At 49.0% G+C, this 15,145-nt stretch overlaps 1 protein-coding gene across 1 annotated transcript in view; it reads right to left on the reverse strand.

The window, feature by feature from the left end:
- Positions 1-15,145, reverse strand: part of TTLL5 (tubulin tyrosine ligase like 5) — a 279,763-nt gene that overhangs the window by 127,885 nt on the left and 136,733 nt on the right. The window contains exon 28 of the mRNA XM_045288172.1: positions 1,586-1,740. Coding sequence (XP_045144107.1) covers positions 1,586-1,740 — 155 coding nt within the window. The remainder of the gene's footprint in view (positions 1-1,585; positions 1,741-15,145) is intronic.

Consider the following 15,145-nt stretch of genomic DNA (forward strand, 5'->3'; position numbering starts at 1 on the left):
GAAAATGACCTTTGTCAGTCATCCGGACTGCAGGGACAATGGTTTTCCTAGAAGCAGGGCTCTGACTGTATGCGGAGTCTAAGGAACATCAACATCTACAATCTAGAAAGAATTCCTTTTTCCCAATTCGTATCCTCAACATGTGTTTGTCCTGTGGCTCCAAAGGTCCATCCCCAAACAAGATGACGCTGCTGTGAGAGAGAGAATGCCCTACAATCGCCTTCTCGTGGTCTCCAGCGATCTGCAATTCTCCATTGAGAGGACCTTTGTTTTATGGTTTCTTTTCCCCTTCCAACCACAATGATTACTGGTATGTAAGACCTGCACCAAGAAGAACACGCTGTAATGTGCTTATGTTATGTTGCTTCCTGGGCAAATTATCTCCTTCAGTAATAATCCTAGCAGCAACAGATACCTTTACAACACGGTATTTCCTCCAAGTCTCAGGGCCGGGCAGCATCGGAAGGCTGGAAGGGCTGCATCGGGTGGGAACGTGGGAAAAACAACTGCTGTCTTTATTTAGAGGCAGGGAGCAATAATAGTTCCACGGGTCAGAATACCCCAACATACCCGCCACGCTTCTCTAAAGCTCACTGGACTCTTGAAATGGAATTCATTTAAGCCGCATTTAATGATCTGTAAAGCATTCCACAGGACAAAGAGGGGGCTTTCTGCTCCCCTAAAGATTTACAGCCTTAGAAATGCACAAGAGGCAGCTTGACTCTGTCCTCCTGGGTCAAAATGAGACAGGATCGACTTACTGTCAGGAGTCTGAGTGGAGAAAGTAAAGTGTACTGGGCATTGACGGCTTCCTTAAGAAAACACACACAGACACACACACACAGACACACACACAGACACACACACACACACAGACGACATAAAATGTGAAGCAAAACCAGAATTGAATACCAAACCAACCAAACTCACTGCCATAAGGTCTATGTTTGCTGACTCATTGAGACCCCCTGTGGGTTTCCAAGACTGTTTACAGGAGTAGAAAGCCCAGGATCCCAGTAACCACTAAGCCACCAGAGCTCCTTGAACTGAATACAGAGGTTTCTTTTTAAACTCGGAGCAGTGTACTTTATGGTGAGACTCTGTCTGGATTTTATCCCGTCTCAACGATGTAACGTATTTCTTTCCCACTTCCCAAATGTACATTGCCCAGAGACGCTATCGGGGTTTAGTGACAAAATCTAGATGAAAACAGAAGCAACTGTGTCTGTCCAAAGAAGAGAGTCCAAAAGGCACTGAAACACAATGATGTAGAGGGGGAGGGACAAAAAAGAGTCAGGAGAAAACGTCAATAGTACATGACTAAGCTGACTACCGCCCAGGGCTGGAGAGAATATACTTTTGCTCTTATACACAGAAGCATAGGCACTTACCTGGACCAGAAATTTCCTTTTCACTCAGTTTAGCTTAAAAGAGCCTCACCAGTAGACTTCTTACCCGGTTGCCAGAGGATTTGGACAGGCGGGAAAAGGTGCCCACTATTCTGGACAGCGTCTGGGTTCAGAGCCCAAGATCGGAAGGACACGCTTAGGCCTCGAGCCATCCCTGTGTAACTAGCTCCACATACCTGCTTCCAGGAGGGCTGGGATGAGCCTCAGGAGCTTGGGGGTCTGACTGTGTTGACCACATCGGGACACTCGGGCTGATGACGGGCCGAAGGGTAGGGGGAGTTGAAGCACTGCTCCTGCTTATGACGCCACTGGCCAAATTCAGGTTTGTTACCTAGAAGTGAAGCAAGGGAAAGAGCCTGGTTTCACAGAGCTTTGTAGACACATCGCTAACAGCACATGGGCAAAAGCAGGTCCCGCAGAGTCTGGGGGGTGCTGGCTCATCTGAGCAGAAGCAGGGGCTGTGACATAGGCACCCACGGAAGGCTGGGTGTGTGCAAACAGCTTAGTGTCAGCAGAAGCTGACAAGCATTTACTCTGCCCCCACTAGGCACATGGTGCCTCAAAATACAAAAATGAGCGAGCAAGAAGGGAAGCCTTTGCTGAGGGTTGGTGTACGCTGCACCAGACGCCGTGTTCTTAGACCCTGGAAAAAAACGATTCCGTCCCGCTGGCCCGTTTCCTCGTCTGAACATTCTAAATGCTCAGTAGGTTCTAGCTATTGGTAAGAATTATTATCATATTATCATATTCAAAGCACTCTATGATTTGTCACTAAACAAATGACAATGACAATGGCTACTGACTATCATAAGCAATCCATGAAGAAGGAAATACAATTAGTCAAGGAAACATTTAGAACCAGTTATTTCCGCTGGCAATTAAAGGAATGTAAGTTACAAGATACCACATTTGTGTGCCACACTGGTATAATTAAAATTAAAAAAAAAATAAACAGACCTGAAGTGAGGTTAGCACTTGTATGACTATAAATTGGTCGAATCTTTCTCAAAGTTCCTTTGGCAATAATATTACGGACACAAAAATAGTCATGCACGCTGATGTTACGTTCTAACTCTAGACCTGTGCTAAAATGAATTGCAGAGGGCTAATGGGAGTAACAGTTATAGTAGCAGTTGGTCTGTACTATAATTTGCTCTGTATAAATGAGCGCGTGACATGCATCCTACAGGCATGGAGAAAAGAAGCTGAGGGGTGGGGCTGCCCAGAAAGTGGCGGCACTGGTACCTGAACCAGGGCCTTCCTAACTCCAAAGCCATGTTCTGATCATTTCAGTGTACTGTGAACCAAAACACAGCCAGTGAAGCGATGCTGACTCACAGTGATCCTATAGGACAGAGTTTTAGAACTGCCCCTGTGGATTTCCAAGACTGTAACTCTTGAAAGGAGTCAAAAGCCTCCTCTTCCTCCAGCGGAGCGCCTGGTGGTTTCAAACTGCTGACTTTGTGGCAACCATGTGCACCACTATCTGGGCTCCCAGGGCTCCAGGGCTGTGAGCAGACATGGAGAAACAAGCACTGCTTTCAGTGGTGACAGGGGAGAAACTCATCGAAATAGGTCACAATCTGGTTAACTTTTGCTCCACCCCCGGGGGGCTACTATGCGTCCATCACAAGAGCAACAACGAAGTCACCACGCCACAGTCACCTGTGTAGAGAGCAGACCCAAGTGTCCTAAGAGCACTGTCGGACACACATGCACGCACAAGGGTTCGTACTCCTAAAGGGCTGGGAAGAAGAGCCCAAAGGGTCAACAACATTTTACTTTGAGTGGGGCCTTGTTTTCTCCTTACTTGCTCCTATTTCTTACGCTGGGTGCGCCATCACTTTCACGATCAGAGCAAAGGTGACGTTTCTGTGAGAAATACTGGTGGGGGGGCACTACGCTTGAAGACCTGGGTGGTGGCAGTGGACCCAGGCAAGAATGACTGTGCGGAGCTTTCTGAGTAAGAGGCCGAGGGGCCGCTGCCAAGAGGCCAGGCAGTGCAGAAGGCTGAGGGGCTAGGGCGGTGGGACAGAAGTCTTCAGGAGATTTCCTAGTAAGTGTTTTCCTGTTGAATATCTCCAGTAGCTCATCATTTCCGTCCTCACAAAAGGAACAGGTCTTGTTTTTGTTTTGCTTGGATAAAAGGGGAGCAATAGCTGGGCAGTCTACAAGCAAAAAAAGAAAGGAGTCCCTGAGCAACAGCATAGTGTTTCGTTCCTAGCCAAGGTTCAGAGCGTGCAAGCGGCCCAGACTGACTGTGTCTCCACACCGAAGGACGCCGAGTGTTTGTCTTGGAAAGAGAGCGCTGTCTCCACAGGTCAGGAGGGGTCCCTGGTGTCTCTGGAGGCTGGGCTGGGGGGACGTTCCTGCGGCCCCTTCAATGTGTGCCAGCCTACAGAAGAAGCCTCAGAAGCCAGCCCTGGCTTATCCTTTCTGTCTGCCTCCTGGGCTGGCTGCCAGGAGGAGAGAGGAAGATGGGGTGGCAGCTCAGGGGAGGGCCTCCCGTCTGGCCCCCACTTCCTCGAAATGCTTTGTTGTTCTGCTTCCTACACACCAGCAGTGACACAGGGCAGGTCCCAGACAGTGAAGCAGACGCCCGCCGGACCGAGCAAACGGCTGCTCCCCCAGAGAACAGTCCCTTCCGGCCACGATCTTCAGTCTCACACATCAGGCCTTTCAAAGGAGACGCGATCTTGCCGCTAGTGCAAATATCACCGAGCGAGAAAGGCCGCTATGATAACTCAACAGCGGCTCCAGTTACTACCTCGGGCAGTTGGGTCAGATTGTGGTCGGGGAGGCTGACTTAATAATGTGCCGTGGAACCACAGCAGGAGGAGTGAGAGGCACACACCTTCCCTGGCGGAGTCTCATCTGTGCCGTGTGCAGACCAGTGAGTGGGAAGGTGCAGAGGGAACAGACCGAGAACATCCATCTTTTCACAAGGCTGTCCTTCATCCACACCCCGTTATTCTCACCGTTAACACTTATGACTGAACGGAACGGGCTCAGGTGCTAGGCTAGCTGTCCGTCCTTGCAGCGTCTAGGCCTTGCATAGGAGAGGGTCAGAGAAGGAGAAGACTCCTCCACAGATGGACTGACCCAGTGGCTGCCACAATGGGCTCACGCACACCGCCGCGGCGGGGATGGCTCAGGGCAGCGTCTTGTTCTGTTGTACACAGGGCTGCTAACAAGCCGAGCTGATGTGATGGCACCTCACCGAAACTACTCCCACTGCCAAGTTCCAGTAGCTTCACTCCCGTTTTACCCAAGAGGAAACCAAAGTCTACAGAGGATAAACAAAGAGACAAATGTGTGCGACCGAGTAGGCGCGACAAGAACAGAAGGGACAATGTTTGACTCCTGGTGTGCTGGGATGCTTTCCCCATGATACACCTTAAGGTCCGAATGCTTCCAGTCGTCCTAGATAACGCCGGGTACCAGGGCGCCGGTACTCCTGCTCCCATTACAGAGGCGGAACTACTAAGGCTCAGAGGCAAGAATGGGAAGCAGTTTGTTTACAGTCATGAAATAGTTGTAGAGCTGGCACTCTTGTTTCAGAATCCATTTCCTAGTTTTGAAACTTGGAGAGAAACAATCCTAGTCCCCTTAGCTGTCAGAGTTTTGAAAAACGTAATCAGATAAGAGTGTTTATTCAGAGATCAATGATTCAAAATTATACATGAGTTTTTCTTTCTTCCCTTGAAAGCTTATTCTCCACCTGTTACTTGTCACCTAAGGACATTAAAGAAGCAAAGTCAATAAAAACCATCCCTGACCAGCAGTTCTGTCCCAGGCACGGTAATAGGTTGAAAGAGCACACCACTTTTTTGAGAACTATTGCGTGACTGACTACTCCTTCAACAGGAGATTGTACAAAAAATAAAGAACTCTTTTAAAGCTCCTCCTTTTCCTGTCCCAAAGACGTCCGCTAACAAACCACCTATCTTTATGGAGTGCTATTAGCCTGCCCTCCTCGCTTCCCGAGTCTCTTCTTGCCTTTGTGATCTTTGTCTAGAAGACACTCAGCGAGCAGGTGCCGCTGCCCCACACGCTGCCCGTCTTCCGTGGGCTAGCATTGCTCATCAGCCCTCACACAACGTGGGGCAGACAGGGAGAGGGCCCCAGCATTTCCTTCACATGCCAACCAATCAGAAGAGACAAAAGATATGCACGGATCTCGCAACCCTGCTGTAGAGGGTGATGTGGCGTGGTCTGTCTGAGTCTTCTGTCTACAGACTGATTTATCCATGGCTGAGGTTTGGTCCTTGCACGTGATCTGAGATGAAATGAAGCAAGGAAGCCTCTGGGTCTTCCTTTTGGCTTCCCATTGCTTCAAGGATGGGCAGAAAGAGGCCATTGACCCATTTTAAAGCCACCTGCACAGGGGAGCCGTAAGCTTGGGCAGATCTTAACCCTAGACTTCAGGTAGGGCTCCAACCTGCAGGATTCTTCCTTGAAAAGATGGAGGGATGGAGGAGGAACCTGGTTGTCACCGGGCTATATGGACAGGGTGATGAGGAAGTTGAGCAGCAACAAAGGGGATGAGATGGAGAAAGGAATTCCACTCGGAACTTCTCAATGAGCTTCAAGTGCTTGCACATTACACGAAATCATTAAATGGGCCCAGGATGTCAACAAAATCAAACAAAACACGGTAAAAATGGGGTGTGGCAGTTTAGAATAAGCTTCAAAAATGTCCAGGTCTACTTATACCCAAAACACACACACACACACACACACACACACACACACACACACACACACACGGCACCTCAATTCTGTTGATTCCATTCTCATAGCAACTGTATTGGACAGATCAGAACTGCTCTCTATAACTCCTGAGGCTATAAATTCTGTATGGAAGCAGACAGCCTCTACCTACTCCCCAGGAGCAGCTGGTGGGTTTGAACCACTGACCTACTGGTCATCATTATGAAACAGTGGTTATTCAAAAGCCTCCATCACCACTCAAGACATGTAAGCCTAAAAGCATCCTGCTTGTTGATAGCCCCCTCCCCCATTGCCTGCCTCGGGCTAGTCGGCTCCGGGAATGACTGCCTGTGGGAGGGCTGAGTCCCGGCCAGGGGCTCTCCTGCCACTAAGCCTCGAGAGCAGATGCTTTTCCTCCTCCTCCTCATTCTCTTCCTCTGCTCCACTCTCCCAGTGGTGCTTATCCAGATGTTCCACTCCTGCTCCCTACCCCCAGTCCAGGGCCACGGTGACTGACCTCAGAGCATTCTGCCTTTTAGGACCCCAGCACTGTTTATCTTAGAGCCAGCCTTCCGAACAAGGCAGGTGAGCAAATATCTGAGTGTGTGGGGCAGGGACACATTGCATGCATTCCATTTAGACAGGTGTTTAAATTATAGCAAGAATAAATACAGGTGATGGATTGAAAAGGGGGCAGAGAAACCTGACGAGGGAGGCCAATTTCCGGCACTGGCCCGCCCAAGCGTTCCTGCTTGTTCCTGCAGTTTGCTAAGAGTGCTGCTGCCGGTGCTATGATTAAAATACGATGACACTGTCCTGTTGGAGCCCCAGAATATACACACCACCCACGTGGTCCAGAGCCTTTGGCACCCAGAGGGTGCAGAGTCACTGGAGCCCCTGCTGGCTCTCTTCTGCAAATGCTGAAGTCCTGATGCTCACAAGCAGTCCAGAGCTTGAAGACATGTCAGCAGACATTTCCCACATTGCTTATCACAGGCAAGGCCTTGGATAAGTCCTATGGGTACAGACAGCTTAAAAGACAGCCCTGCCCTCAATCCACCCAGGGATTTATGACTGAGTAGATGAGACATACTACCCACACAAAAAGCAATATTTGTAGGCCACTGGAGATCCCCTTGCAGAGGGGTCTCGGGGAGGAGACGAGCCAGTCAGGGTGCGATGTAGCAACAATGAAAAATACAACTTTCCTCTAGTTCCTAAATGCTTCCTCCCAACCCCCCCCCCTCCCACTACCATGACCCAAACTCTACCTTGCAAGTCTAGCTAGACCAGAGGATGTACACTGGTACAGACAGGAACTGAAAACACAGGGAATCCAGGGCGGATGATCCCTTCAGGACCGGTGGTGTGAGTGGCGATACTGGGAGCGTAGAGGGAGGGTGGGTTGGAAAGGGGGGACTGATTACAAGGATCTACATGTGACCTCCTCTCTGGGGGACGGACAGCAGAAAAGTGGGTGAAGGGAGGCGTCGGACAGGACAAGATATGACAAAATAATAATTTAAAAACTATCAAGGGCTCATGAGGGAGGGGAAAAAAAGAGGAGCTGATGCCCGGGGCTTAAGTGGAGAGCAAATGTTTTGAGAACGATGAGGGCAATGAATGTACAAATGTGCTTTACACCGTTGATGTATGTGTGGATTGTGATAAGAGTTCTATAAGCCCCTAATAAAACGATTAAAAGAATAAAAGCAATATTCCATAATTTGTTAATGGCCACAATGAAAGTGCACAGACCGTCAAGCCGGCAACGACTAGGCAAAAAGACTGGGGGTTCAAAACCACCCAGAGGCACTTAGAAGACAGGCCTGGTGATCTGCTTCCTGCCTAGAAAACCCTGGAGAGCCGTTCTCCCTGGGTCCGAGTCAGGGTCCTGATGCGTTAACAGCGAGGAGATTCACAGGCACCTGTTGGGCCTAAAGGACAGGAAGCTGGAGGTGGGTTTCCTAGGTAGAAAGGATATAGGAAGGAGTCTAAAGCTAAGAACAGTAAGAGGGACAGACAGCATAACAGCGTGGGGAGGGCCCTGAACCCGAGACGAATGATTCTGACCTTGGTCTCGTAGACATTACCAGTTAGAGCAGCGGTTCTCAACCTGTGGGTCGCAACCCCTTTGGAGATCTTATGACCCTTTCACAGGGGTCACCTAAGACCACCAAGAAACACGTATTTCTGATGATCTTAGGAACCGAGACACCGCTCCTCTATCCGTCCCCAGGCGGATCTACCCACATGTAGACACGCCCACATGCAAGTACCTGATGTGAAGACTGTTACCCATGCTACATCATACTTCAAGACAAAATCTCATTTATTTGTCATTAGAAATAAATATTTAACAATATATAATTATATATTGTTTTTGTGATGAACCACTATGCTTTAATTATGTTCAATTTGAAACAATGAAAATACATCTTGCAGATCAGATATTTACATGACAATTCATAACAGTAGTAAAATTACAGCTATGAAGTAGCAAAGAAAATAATTTTATGGTTGGGGGGGTCACCACACATGAGGAACTATATTAAAGGGTCACGGCAATAGGGAGGCTGAGAACCACTGAGCTAGAGGAAGGGTTCTGAGCAGGGCAGGGCTCTATTAGGTTAGGTAGGCACATTTAATCCTGCTCCACGGGATGGGACTGCCAAGGAAAGCTTCCAACATTTAGGATCATCTGAACAAGAGTCAGGCATGAGCGAATGAAGCCGGGAGGCAGGGCATGTGTGCTGTTGTTGGCCTTCCCTGATCTCCTTCCTATGCTCAGGAAGAACGCTGGGCTTTGGAGCCAAGAATGGGGATTGAAACGGGACAAAAGCCTGAGTTCATGGTCATGTTTGCTCGTTGCATCTGCCCCCTTTATGGCTGCATCTTCCCATGTGGGTGGCAAGTCAACATGGAGTTGCCTGCCACTGAAGAAGAGGTGGTCGAAAGCGGCCTAGCTTGGGCCCAGCTTGGCTGTAGGCCTTATGGGAAGATGTGCTTTTCCTTAGCTTTAGCTTTTAGTCAAATGGTTTGAGAATCTACAACAGGGTGCGGAGGAGGCCAAAGAGATGGTGTCAGTTCAGGTCTCAGGACAAAGAAGAACATGCACTGCCTAGTCTACTGGCTAGGGAGTCCACGTGGGAGTCTTCGGCCAAAACTCTTATGGTAATGAACAGGCAGTTGGCCTGGTGGATCCCCTCCCTGGGCATCTCCTGAACCTCAGGAGAGTGACTATGGAATCTTGGGTCCCAGCCAGATTTCCCTGTGGTTCACGTCTGACATCCATGCCTGTAGTCACTTCCAGCTACCGTGGAGTAAACACCACACAGGGGAGCACTTGCAGACGCGCATTACTGAAAGCCCAAACGTCAGACAAGCATGCAAGGTGAACAAGGAATGGGAGGGAAGTGGGCACTCCTTAGAACAGAGGGTCTCAACCTGTGGGTCGTGACCCCTTTGGGGGTCAAATGACCCTTTCACAGGGTCACAGGGGTCGCCCGATTCATCATAGTAGCAAAATGACAGTGATGAAGTAGCAACGAAAATAATTTGATGGCTGGGGGGTCACCACCACATGAGGAACTGTATGAAAGGGTCTCAGCATGAGGAAGGTGGAGAACCACTGCCCTAGAACAACCCACCCTGTGAGCTCCAGCGGGCAGCCTTTGCCCAGAGGTAGGCGAGGCTCAGAGGAGAAGCGGGTGGGGGACAGTGGGAAGAGCTCTGTTGATGGTGTGGGGACTGCAATCAGCGTCAGGAAACCAACCTGCTCTGTAGACTTGCACTCCAACCACATACACACAAAACACACCACAAAATGCAGGTTTGTCTTCGTGGGTATTTGAGAGGACAACACAAAGACAGTGCAAACCGATACATACAGTAAGAGTGGACATACCCAGGGGCGAGCCTGCAAGACCTCCATCGGATCGCTAATGGCATCTGTCTGGTGGGGGGGCGGGGGAGGCGCTGTGCCACGCTCTACCCACTGGCACTGCTGCTGGCCCCGAAGCAAAGGCGCCATTTACACACTACCAAATAACAAAACCAACCAACCAAAAACACTCCCAAACTCACTGCCATGACGCTGACTCATCGTGACCCCTGTGGGTTTCCAAGACTGTGTACAGGAGTAGAAAGCCCAGTCTTGCTCCCGATCATGCACTACAAAAGCCTGCATTTTAAATGTATGGTTTGTCTGCATACAGGGTGGCAAAAGCCAACCTCAGACAGGGGCTGACATATTTTCATATGACTTTCACTGTTCTTCAACCGGCACCAATCGTTGCCGCTTAGAAAATCACAACCAGCTGATATAGGCACACCCTCCATCCATCACCCATTGACTCATCGTTACATGAGAGGGCTTCAAAAAGTCCATGGAAAAAACTGCCCTTATCTTTAAATTCCATTTTTCTGCGAACGTTTTTGAAGATCCCACATAGAAATCTAGGTGGATGGGTGGATGGATGGGCATGCACGTATTTGCTGAGCACATCTGCGCCTGGAGAGGTACAGATTATCCCCTTTCTGGAAACAGAAAAATCAGAAGCTTAGTCAGTGTCTTACCATTGGCCTAGAAGAGTCCCTCAGACTGCACTGTGCGTAGGCTCCTGGAGCCCTGCTGCTACCTCCTGCCTTGGGCTTTGCTTCGGATAGCAAATTATGTCTCCAGTCTCACCCGCAGCCATCACGGAGCTTGTCGTTCCACAGCAGTAGACTTGGAGCAGCTTCATGCTACCTTGTGACCGCAGGTTTGTTTTGCTTATCTTCCCCCACAAACCACAAGCTCAAGGGGGTGGGTAGGAACTGTCTCTTCATTCACGGCTGTATCCCCAGAGCTTAGTCCAATCGGCACAGAACCCTCAGATTTACGTAAATGGGATAAGTTAATGGGTCTCAGCTGAACAGATCCAAACCACATCCATGGTGAGGATCCTTCCCTACACGCCCCTGTACACCCTAATTTCACCGGTGAGCAGGAATGTGATTAAAGTCACTGGAAGGCTGGCAAGGAAAATGGGGGTTCCAAATGACCTCTTTTTGCAGACTGCAAGCAAGGAACTACCTTGCAGTTAGGGAAAAGGAAACAATCAGTGATTATAGAGAGGTAAGGGTTGCTCTTTGGTTAATGCCCTGCATAATTTTAGAGACGACTTCTGCCTGTCTGAAACCTTCAGCCAAGTTCTCAACTGGCTGAGATAAAAGCTCTGACAAACAGATCTTGCTCCTTGTCTGCAAAAGGTATAAACTGCATTTTTCCTTCTTGGCAATGAAACCACCCCATTTGACAATCAGTCAAACAAACCTAACCTTCGCTAAGGCTGTTTGCAATTTCACGGGTCTTACATGTCAAAATGGAAATGAAATTAAACATTAACAATCATTTAATAGGACGAAGGGGGCTTCCAAACGTTTGTGGGGAAGTTCTGTTCTCTTCTTCGTTCCAGGAGCTGTGTGAAGCCCTGGAGAACGGTCTGTGAGTTCTGTGTGGCCGTTCCGATGGAACACTGAACCCAGTAGGAAGTGGAGTGTTGTGGGAAGGATAGGTGGCACTAGAATAGGGCAAATACTGGAGGGTGGAGACATGTCTGACCCCTGCTTCCCAGGAACCACCCTGGGGCCAACGTGGATGGGGGTTCTCCTTCCCCTGCTGAAGCTGGAGGAGGGCAAGCGTGGCCTCCGTGCCGCTTCTTCAGCCCTCGTAACTTTTGCTGCGGTGATGTGGTCAGGACGCAGAGCAACCCCATGTAACAGAGGAGGGCTGTCCAAGAGGGATTCCCGGCTGCAGTCTTTACAGACGCATGATCACCAGGTCTTTTCCCTCACAGGATCACGGGGTGAGACTGAACTGCCAACCTTTATGTTACCAGCGTTTAACTGCTGTGTCAGCAGGGCCCCTTAACAACAGATTACCATGGGAGCTTACAATTTTGACCTAGCTCAGTTTCCTCGTTACGGCCTGGTCTGTGAAACCCTAGCTATCGTAAAACCTGCAAAAGCTGGAAATCACGTGTTCATAAAAATATACTTATGGCTCTCGAGTAATTTTTAAATTGTTGTGAGGGATGAGACTGGCTCTTCTGTCCCCTCAAAAACTTGGCGAGCCCTCGCCTTGATCAATGAGCATGCTGTGGAAGCTTTCATTTCCAGCCTCAGGACTTGGAAGGGTCTGGAAGGGAAGCATTCTAGACCTAGCCCTTGCTGATCTGTTTCAATTATGCTGCTAGGGCAAAAGGCTATCCTTGAATTAGAAACATCACTGGACTCAGAACTTTCGATGCAGATAAAAGAAATGCCCAATCTCCTAGGTAAGCACTAATTTAAAGACTCTCACCATGTCGTGTTGTTGGCAGGTTGTCAACAAGTCATCTTTGACCCACGGCGACCCTAAGCACCACAGAACCGAACACGGACTGGTCCTGTGTCAACCCCACAATTGTTCCTATGCTCCAGCCCATGGTTACAGCCACTGGGTCCACCCATCTCACTGAGGACCCTCCTCTCTATCACTACCCCTTAACTTTACCAAGCATAACGTCCTTCTCTAGGGATTGACCTCTCCCGACAACATGTTCCAAGTGTATGAGACGAAGTCTCCCCATCCTTGCCTCTAAGGAGCATTCTGGCCAAGACATGTTTGTGTGTTCTTTTAGTAGTCCAAGGTACTTTCAATATTCTTCTCCAGCACCACAGTTCAGACGCATCAATTCTTCTTCCGTCTTCCTTATTCATCGTAACATCCTTGTTTTTCGATACTCTAAAGACATCTTAAGCAGCAGATTTACCCAAATCAATGTGTCTCTTGACCACCTACAGCTTTTATGAGTATTGACTGTGGAGCCAAGCAGGACAAAATTCATGACAACGTCAACCTTTTCTCCATTTACCATGATGCTACCTATTAGTCCAGCTCTGAGGACTTTGATCTCTTACATTGAGCCGTAATCCATACTGAAGGCTGCAATCCTGGCCATTCGTTCATCACCAAGTGCTTCAAGCCCTCCTCACTTTCAGCAAGCAAGGTGATAGCATCTGTATATTGCAGTTTGTTCATAAACCTTCCGCCAAACCTGATGTCAAATTCTTCATCTAATCCAGCTTTCCTGAGGTTCTGCTCTGCTCACACATTGATCAAGTACGGTGAGAGAGGGCAGCTCTGACACGCACCTTTCCTGATATTCAACCATGCAGCATGCCCTTGTTCTGTTTGCCCCTTGATCCATGTCCACGAGCACAGGAGTGTTCTGGAACTCCCCTCCTTCTCAAGGCTATCCACAGTTTATGATTCACGCAGTCGAATGCCTTGGCATAGTCAACAAAACACAAACAAACATCTTTCTGGTGTTCTCTACTTTTAGCCAAGATCCACTGGACAGCAGCAATGATAGCCCTGGTTCCCCGTCCTCGTCTGAATCCGGCCTGAACCTCTGGCAGCTCCCTGTCAATGGACTGCTGCAACGTTTGTGGGATGGTCCGCAGCAGCTGATTCCTTCTTCGTGGCCTGTTCTTAGTCTGGAAGCTTCACCGGCATCTGCTCACTTTGGATGACCCTGCTGGCATTTGAAAGACCAGGGGCATAGCTTCTGGCATCACAGTGACACACAAGCCACTGCAGTAGGACAAACTGACAACCCAGGAGTGGTTTTCAGCGCTGAAGAGATCAGGGAATATGATGTAGAAAGGGCCGTCCATACACACAGCTGTATTCCAAACACTCATCATGAACATTTGATAACTAGGCGGTTCTCAACCTGTGGGTCTTGACCCCTTTGGGGGTTGAACGACCCTTTCACAGGGGTCGTCCGATTCATAACAGTAGCAAAATTACAGTTATGAAGTAGCAACGAAAATAATTTTTTTGGTTGGGGGTGGTCACCACAACCTGAGGTCTTGTATTTCAGGGTCTCAGCATTAGGAAGGTTGAGATTCACTGTGATAAATCATCAGACACAACCCCCAACGAACGTTGGTTTTCAAGGCGGCTTCAAAGCCGGTACAGTTCCTGGATGCCGATGAAATGGAGCTCAGGAAGTGTGCCCTTCATTCACCAGGTGACGTGGGTTGAAGCACTCATCAGATTCTGAAAGGGGCTGGGAAAATGAGGGGCTCTGCAATTCTACTGCATTTGCACGGAGTTCTCTTGGCACATTTTCCCTCTCTGCTGAACTTCATTTACATAATGTACATAGAGACACTTAGTGTTCCAAACTCCAGAAAGAGTTTCAGATCAAGATTTTGCCAAAGACATTCCTGGGAAAGCTGACAAAAATGGCCAAACTGCTTTGCACTGCTTCCAATTGATACATTCAGTTTTTGTGAGCTCATGGGGGCACTGCCGCTGCCATGGTAAACAGATTCAACCCCGTTGTGTCTCTTGGGATTAACCAGGCTGAATTCTGCCTGCTCCACGGATCAGCTGACCTCACCATCAATGAATCTGATTAAGAGATGACTTCACAAGTAATTGATAATCTAGAGATGTTCCTTATCCTGCTTCGGGGACTGGAGAAGCACATCCAATCACGAGCGAGAGTCAATTCAACCTCTCATTGCTCTCGGCAGACTCGAGCACAGGCGTGGCCGCACCACAGCAAAACGCAGGGAACATTATCTGGCTCACAGCCATTTCGGTCTGATGAGGCGTTAAGAGTCTGGATTCAGATGGGAAAAGGCAGAACAACAGTGGGACAAACAAACAGCATGGAGTCAACAAGCCCTTGTCCTTTGTGGAACCATGGCATGGTCACTTAGCCTCTGAGCGTTCTCTCTCTGTAAAAAACAAAGCACTTGGGAGCTCTGGTGGTCTAGTGGTTATGTGTGGGGCTGTGACCTGCTTGGTCAGCAGTTGGAAACCACCACAGCCACTCCACGGGAGGAGAGGCTCTTTACTCCCACAAGTGTTACAGTCTCTGAAACCCATTGGGGCGGTTCTACCCTGTTCTTTAGGGTCACTGTGAGTGGGAACGGACTCGCCGGCAGTGCGTTTAGTTTGGGTTTGAGCTCAGGGAGTT

Source organism: Echinops telfairi, unplaced genomic scaffold (genome assembly GCF_000313985.2).
Source record: "Echinops telfairi isolate 266 unplaced genomic scaffold, ASM31398v2 ScPeMD7_18;HRSCAF=68, whole genome shotgun sequence".
Lineage (NCBI taxonomy): Eukaryota > Metazoa > Chordata > Mammalia > Afrosoricida > Tenrecidae > Echinops > Echinops telfairi.